Source organism: Rhagoletis zephyria, unplaced genomic scaffold (genome assembly GCF_001687245.7).
Source record: "Rhagoletis zephyria isolate East Lansing unplaced genomic scaffold, Rhagoletis_zephyria_1.1 Rzeph_scaffold_02911, whole genome shotgun sequence".
Taxonomy (NCBI): Eukaryota; Metazoa; Arthropoda; class Insecta; order Diptera; family Tephritidae; genus Rhagoletis; species Rhagoletis zephyria.
Genome location: NW_016159995.1, coordinates 52830 through 60972, shown reverse-complemented (window position 1 = coordinate 60972; position 8143 = coordinate 52830). Strand labels below are relative to the sequence as shown.

General features: G+C 37.4%; 1 protein-coding gene across 4 annotated transcripts in view; it reads right to left on the bottom strand.

Moving 5' to 3' along the window:
* The window catches only part of LOC108367993 (uncharacterized), a 62400-nt gene that overhangs the window by 4780 nt on the left and 49477 nt on the right, over positions 1-8143 (bottom strand). For 2 of the 4 annotated variants that reach the window (XM_017622718.1, XM_017622717.1), the window contains exons 3-6: positions 7577-7651; positions 7426-7481; positions 7126-7362; positions 6912-7068 (exon numbers count right to left, since the gene is read on the bottom strand). The exons of 1 other annotated variant lie outside the window; for it this stretch is intronic. In XM_017622718.1, coding sequence (XP_017478207.1) covers positions 6912-7068; positions 7126-7362; positions 7426-7481; positions 7577-7651 — 525 coding nt within the window. The remainder of the gene's footprint in view (positions 1-6911; positions 7069-7125; positions 7363-7425; positions 7482-7576; positions 7652-8143) is intronic. One more of the 4 variants, XM_017622720.1, reaches the window with a different exon arrangement.

Genomic DNA, 8143 nt, shown 5'->3' with positions numbered 1-8143 from the left:
GGACGCTAAGTTACTCACAATCCTTTGAAAATAAGTATTATTGAGTTTTGGAAAATGGGCGTGATACCGGGCATACGTTCTATCAAATGTGTTTGAAATAGGAGTAAAACCACCCATGCTTACCATGTAGCGGTAGATTTCAGAAAGGGGGAAGAAATATATTTAATACTTGCGCCGGGTATTTAATGTTCGGCTCCGCCCGAGCTTAAACTTTTTTACTTGGTAAAATTTAGGTGAGTAAATAAGGTAATTTAGGTAAATAAAAAATGGAAAAGTTCATAATTTTTAATAATAGGGGTTTTTCCTTAAACTCTTAAAAGCCTCGTAAACCTCGCAAAGCCTCGTAAAATAACTACCAAAATTTGTATGGAGCTCTATTTACGAGGTAAATTTGATGCGCAAATGACCTCGTAAACTTCAGTGTTGCTGAGGTGCCGAAATTTGTATACCAAAATGTATGATAAAATAATACAAACAAATGAAAAACATAATGAGCGAATAAAAATAATTAATTTCATCCACTAACTGTATTGACTTAGGTTTTCTGCTAACTTTCAACATTTTTAATTGTATTTTAGGCAAGAGTGATAGAGACAAGATGTTATGGAAAATACTACGAAACAAAAATTGTTTCACAAAATCCTGGTTGATCTGTCACATTTCTCAAAGGGGGCGTTCCCAAAAAAGCCTCGTAAACTGACGAGTTTTACACGGATTAAGACTTTACAGTTTAAGGGAATCCCCTAAATGTTTATTTTATCTAGTACTTGGATTTTAGAAATTGGACCATATTCATTTGATAAGAAGTAATGGTGCTTCCTTTTCAGGTTACAGCCTGTTTCTTAAACGGTCGTAAATGAAATCTGCGCCAATAAATAACTACTCGCCCGAGTCGACATATGAGCCATTTATGTTGAAAGTGGCATAAGTCACTATCTGGACTTGCCGATTACACAGGTCCGCAAAAAAAAATCGAGGAAAGCGAGTGTGGTATATGGTTTTGGGGTCGCTGAACACGAATCTGAAGTCCGTTTTGCTCCACCACGTCTGGCTTTTTTTAACCTCAAAAAACATCTCGAATTATACGTGAAAGAGAAAATCCGAGGTGTTTTTTGAGGTTGGGAAAAAATCTAGACGTGATGGAGCAAAACGGACTTCAGATTCGTGTTTAGCGACCCTAAAATTATATAACAGACTAGGGTTGGTCAAAGGAACCTTTCATCGATTTTTTTTGTGGACCTGTGTTATTCGTTAAACTTCATCAACCAAATAAAAAAAAAAGGTTTCGTTTAGTTTATGCGTGTGAAACTTGCCAATATTTTAAATTATTTCGACTGATGCTGCAGCAGTCGTGAGGACTTTCGGATATATTTATTTTTTTTTATTGCGGTGCAAAAATATTTCCTTCTTGAGAGTTACATCGGGGCTGAAAATGTCGGAGTTTTCTGAATTTCATCTCCCCTTGAAGCATCATGCAGGATTGTTGTTTAAACACCACTTACAAGCCCAACCAGATTGTTTCAGGTTTTTACGGAAGCTTTTTCAAAAGAATTCTTCATTATCTTTCCGTTGGCTGTTTCAGAATTTGTAGACCCTGCAACGTCATCAGCGTTTTTCGATTTTAGTTTTCGTAATTCATTTTTAATACTTTCTTCTATGACTGTATTTACCGTATTTTATAAGCATTTGAATTATTGGAATCACGGTTGAAGAGGGTCTCAGAGCAACATAGTTCCCGGGAGGCTTCTTCAAAAGGTTCACTGTAATGAATAGCTTGTAATTAGTTTTCTTATTTGCTGAGCTCGATTTTTCCTAGTTGCAGGCAGTCACAATTAATTACTTTCCGCTTTCGTTGAAGTAAGCTATCAAATCCGTTTTGTTTTTCGATTCCATGCCCTCAATGCATTTTCATATTTTCAGGCGGATGAACGCAAATTTAAAACATATATAGCCCGCCAATTCCCACTCCTCAATAGATATTAAATTCGCCTTGCATTGATCGTTATTTGATATCAACTTTTTCACATCCCATTTTATCTTCATTTCGCTGCGTGCTAATTTTGACAGTTATCATTAGAACAAAATAAATGTTGTTTTCGCGCTGAAGAAGGCGCGCAGAGGAGTATTTACATAGTAAAGCTGGTCAAAATTATTTGACGTGTTTTTGTGCTAAGTAATAAAAGAAAACACGGAACTTATGCATAACAATCAGTTTTATGAGAAAAAAAATTACACTTATCTAAGAAAAGGTAGAAAAAACTAGCGATAAAGCCAGTTTTGCACACTTTCTTCTTTCATGTCGAGTAGTGTTTTTAAGATTGGTTCACAAAATCATAATAAAGGAACAAAGGCAGATATTTAAAGCACTGAAAAATAAATTATTAAAAGGACCATGTTCTCGAAGGCGAATCTATACGAGCTGACGTTACCGGAACCGCTGATTTCACGGCGAGTTTGTACCTTTTGTCAAAATGATGTGTTTGTTGTAATTTTGTTTTGTTCTGATCGTCAATGTGCATATAATGTGTTATTGTAATTTTTGTTTTTGTTCTATCAACACCACCTTGTATAAATTTGCCTTGATTTTCTCTTTGACGTATGTATGTATGTAGATTGGGAAATAATATATTTAAAGAGATTGTTGTCAAAGCTGACAAATCTGACTTTTGACCGGTTTTGTTACACAAATACTCCCATGAACCAAAAATACAAGCCCACGCAAGAATGCGACGTTGTATTTGTAACTGGTTTTGAAAAAAAAGTTTAGGAAAGCGGATTCGTCAGCTGAGCATTTGTTTACACCACATGCACCACTATTTTAAACTTTTCCTTAACTAAGAGTTAATACAACATGACAACATGTTTTAAAGCGTTTTAATGAATAATTTTACCTAAATTGTGTATTTAAAGTGGCTGACTATAATTTTGGTATTCGTTATTTTCTTGGCTTTGTTTAGTTTTCTTTCGTTTTCTAGTGAAACAAGATGGCCGCTCAAAAAATCGACTTTTTTCACTCTCTTGTTCTTGCGTTGTTTTTGTTGTTGTAGCGGCTACAACAACCCCGTCCGGATCGGTTAATATCTCAGTCGTTGCCGTCAAGCTCAACTAACGGAAGCCCCAAGAAGCGTGCAGCCCTAATGGGGTCGGTCCACAGGGACAAAGGCGTTAGCTGTATCGGGTTTTCCGAGTATACAAAGAAGTGTTTCGAGTTATGGGGTGTCTCTCCGCATACCGGACGTTCATTTGGCACATCTGCGTCTAATCTGCTCAGGTAGGAGTTTAACCTGTTGCAGTAGCCAGAGCGAAGTTGGGCTATTGTGGTTCTAGGCCCCCCAGGTACATGAAGCTCCGTCTCTTCGATGCCAGGTGGTTGTGTGCCTAGAACGGCACAGGTCTGGAGTCTACATAACTCGAGACTGACTCCCTGTGAGTGCCGCTCAGGGTCTGTCGATAAGCTCACGGGTCCTGAGTGCTTTATGAACTTGTGGACTTCGTCCGTCAGTTCGTAAAGATACCTTCCGATATGCCTTGGCGAGGGCTCCTCTGCAAGCAAGCGTCTGTTCGGATGTCCACGTCTGTGGCTGCCTACTAGGAATTGCTTGCAAAGCATTGTGTTGTATTCCTTTAAATATTTGCTTGTTCTGCGTGATCTTGTGTCGTTTGTTCATGCAAATACTCCTATGAGCAGCGCCCTAACGTAGTATCTCCACAAAAAAAATATTGGCTACAATTTCTCATTGCGTTGGCCAGATATGCGTTTTATCAAAGCTGCGCATTGATTATTGCGAATGCGAATGTTAAAATTACTGCGGAAGCTCCGTCCATGCGAATATTCGCAACAACTCTGGTCTTCACTATGCAAATCAACTTCAAAAAGTACAACGGTTAAAAGCTAAGTCAGCTTTAGGACAATCATGACCATCTTATATATAGAAATGTTAAGCCCGTTTCTTTGGATTTGTAACGACGTTAAGATGAAATCTCTACGACGAGCAGAACCCGAGATATAAGGATTTTAAGAGGTACATGAATGGTCAGAATCACGAAAAAATCCGAACTTTGATAGATCATATCGAGCCCTTTTTTTTTTGTTGCAAATAGGTTATAAAGACCAGTTACATCGTCCTGCAAAATCGNGCTCCGTCTCTTCGATGCCAGGTGGTTGTGTGCCTAGAACGGCACAGGTCTGGAGTCTACATAACTCGAGACTGACTCCCTGTGAGTGCCGCTCAGGGTCTGTCGATAAACTCACGGGTCCTGAGTTCGTAAAGATACCTTCTGATATGCCTTGGCGAGGGCTCCTCTGCAAGCAAGCGTCTGTTCGGATGTCCACGTCTGTGGCTGCCTACTAGGAATTGCTTGCAAAGCATTGTGTTGTATTCCTTTAAATATTTGCTTGTTCTGCGTGATCTTGTGTCGTTTGTTCATGCAAATACTCCTATGAGCAGCGCCCTAACGTAGTATCTCCACNCGTCTGTGGCTGCCTACTAGGAATTGCTTGCAAAGCATTGTGTTGTATTCATTTAAATATTTGCTTGTTCTGCGTGATCTTGTATCGTTTGTTCATGCAAATACTCCTATGAGCAGCGCCCTAACGTAGTATCTCCACAAAAAAAAATATTGGCTACAATTTCTCATTGCGTTGGCCAGATATGCGTTTTATCAAAGCTGCGCATTGATTATTGCGAATGCGAATGTTAAAATTACTGCGGAAGCTCCGTCCATGCGAATATTCGCAACAACTCTGGTCTTCACTATGCAAATCAACTTCAAAAAGTACAACGGTTAAAAGCTAAGTCAGCTTTAGGACAATCATGACCATCTTATATATAGAAATGTTAAGCCCGTTTCTTTGGATTTGTAACGACGTTAAGATGAAATCTCTACGACGAGCAGAACCCGAGATATAAGGATTTGAAGAGGTACATGAATGGTCAGAATCACCAAAAAATCCGAACTTTGATAGATCATATCGAGCCCGATTTTTTTTTTTGTTGCAAATAGGTTATAAAGACCAGTTACATCGTCCTGCAAAATCGTAGAGTTTGATATGTACCGTTACGAAGGAAAAGCAAAGTAAATTTTATCGTTTGCTTTGTTTATATTTTTGCGTACCCGCAATTTTATCGTAAGCGACACTGTGAGTACAGAACTTTATTGTGCATAGCAGTTTTCCTATAGTTTTAATTAAAGTTTCCTCAAAATTCGCCTTAATTGAATGCTTAAAAAGCAGCTCATTACCCTCATCAAAATAAAGTGCATTCTTCCATTATCCAACTGCAGCTGCAATCACTAAGTCCAGCGTGGCTCGTGGCTTTTTTTAGAACTCTTGCTTTCTCATGGGTTTATACGATTTAAAAGTGTATGAGGAAGATGAAAAGTATGCTCCTTGCTCTATTTTCAAAGCAACAAAAGGCAATTCTTTTGTATATCGACTAGTCGACTAATCAGTTAGTCGAATAGCAAAAGTTGTTTTTCATAGTCGACTTCACTTAGGGCCGGTTGTTCAATGTCTGATTAGCAAAAATCGGAGGTAGAAGCTCCGGTTAGAACGACTGCTTTATCGATTACATGTTATATGCATGATGTCGAAATCGTCGATAATGATGTTTAACTGGCAAGTAGTCATAACCAGACATTGCACAACCGGCCCTTAATCGACTAACCGTTTCCTTTCACCTTTTTCAACTCACCGCTAAAAAAAAAAAACGAGTCGCCCAACCCTTCATTTTCGATTTTTCGAATAGTTGTTTTCTTTCAGTAAACATTTTCTTTTTTGAGCACTTATGTTATTGACAAAACCCAACCGCGATAATAAAAATAATTTCATTGAGAGAAACTATCACTATTCGGATAATTTCGGTTAATCGATTTTCAGACTAACCGATAGTGAGCGGTTAGTCAGTTTTGAGCGGTTAATCGAATAATTGCTAATCGAATATCAACCGACAAAAAAGTTGCTAATCGACTAGTCGCTTGCTCCTTGAAATTATTGTTGCATTAGATGGTTTGTTTACATTTTGTACTGAACAGCTGATTTTTCTTTGACAAGATTGATAAAACAACCTATCTATTAATCTTGGTTGTTTGGTACAAACACAGGGTTGCATATCTCATATTTAAATAGCCAATATGGGTAATTTAAGTGCAGTTTAAATGTATTGAAGTTAGTTAAAATCTCTACTTAAATAGGCCATCTGAAATCGGGCCTTAAAATTCCGTTTATTCAAACAATTCTTAAAGTATCCGCACTCCTTTTTGTTTAAATGGCTAGAATTCACAACNTTTGACAAGATTGATAAAACAACCTATCTATTAATCTTGGTTGTTTGGTAGAAACACAGGGTTGCATATCTCATATTTAAATAGCCAATATGGGTAATTTAAGTGCAGTTTAAATGTATTGAAGTTAGTTAAAATCTCTACTTAGATAGGCCATCTGAAATCGGGCCTTAAAATTCCGTTTATTCAAACAATTCTTAAAGTATCCGCACTCCTTTTTGTTTAAATGGCTAGAATTCGCAATATAAAAAACTATCGTAAGCGCCAATACTTTGAAAAATTGCCTCTCAGCATGTTAACGAAATGTATCGTAAGCGCCATTATACCTTAAAAAGTAATAGTCCTATCCAAAAGCCAGCGGCTAATAATACTGTTGTCCATTTAAACCGATAAAAAATATGATACCATTTAAGGATAAAACAAAAAAACTCCTCGTGTAAAATTTGCCTTTTGTCGCTTACGATAAAATCCAAAATCGATTCTCCGAGGAGAAAAATCCTCGAATACGTGTTAGCTTATTGCATGTATAGAACCCATAAAAAGTTTTGAAACGAATCGGAGACGTGACATCTATTACTAAATCCGTCCGACCCAAAAAAGAATGGCTTTTTGTAGAATAAAATGTATACCACGCAGAGTCTTATTCACGAAGGTTAGTTGGCATAGCGGCTGTTTCTCCCCCGTTCCCTTCCAGTTATATTTATAAAGAAGGTCATCTGTAAACATGCGGCGGATGACTTTGCCGACATCCTCTGACGCCCCCTTAACCTTGTGCAAACACATTGTCTATGAAAACTTAAAATACAATCATGTAAACAATAAAGTGTAAGGTTTGTTTGTTACCATTGTTCGAACAAAGTCTGGTGACTGCAATCTTTGTTCTACTTCTAGCACTGCAGTGATAGTATGCAAGGGGATCATGTTAGCTACTTCGTCCATTTTGGAGTCTGCCACTTTGCACTCCCTTATGCCTTTAGCTAACGCCATAGTTTGTGGGTTTTTGTCAATTTCCTCAAACGCAATAGTGATCCTCTCTTGATTACCTACGAGTGTGTCCATCCCCTGGCTTAGTATGGATTGCTAATATGCGAGAAAAAACTTTTAGTTTTAGGAAAAACATTTTCCAAAAGAAAAATAACGTACATTTTCCTCAACTTTCACCAGTTGGGTATTTGTCTCCCTCAATGTCTTCAGAATATCTTGAAAAAAAAAATAGTCAGTCAAATATACATATATACTATATGTATCTGCTATAAACAAAATTATGATTAGAAGTAATATAAATTTTCCTTACCGTTTTGAACAAAGGATGTCGAGGACTCCGGAATAGGCTCATGTACAGCGTCATAGATTATTCTTGACAACATTTCTAAAAAATATAAGTTAGAAAATATATTCGCTGTTTTTAATACTTTGTTTGGTTGCCGTTTTCCTCTTGATTGCCCTCAAAAATGTTTACCGAATGATCCATGTATTAAGACTAATAGTTCATTAATTACTAAATTTTATTATGTTATGTCGGCCGCTGTGGTGTTGTCGGCGCCCTGGTCAAAGCAACATCGCAAATAAAAAATGTTCTTCAGTACCAGAACCCTTGTATCATATCGAATCGTAAATGTACATTACAAAGTTAATATACTTTATAAAATACTAGCAGACCCGGCGAACTTCGTCCCGCCCAAAATTTTTATATATTTTATTGAAACTTTTTGGTCCAACATTTTCACCAACAATTCACGTTTACGATTTTCATTGGCACATTTGTCTGCTAAGATTAAGGTTTGGTGGTCATTTGCCGCTTTAAATAACCTAAGGAAAGTGTTATATCCGTTCTTGAAATTCTCCAGTTGTGCGGCATTTC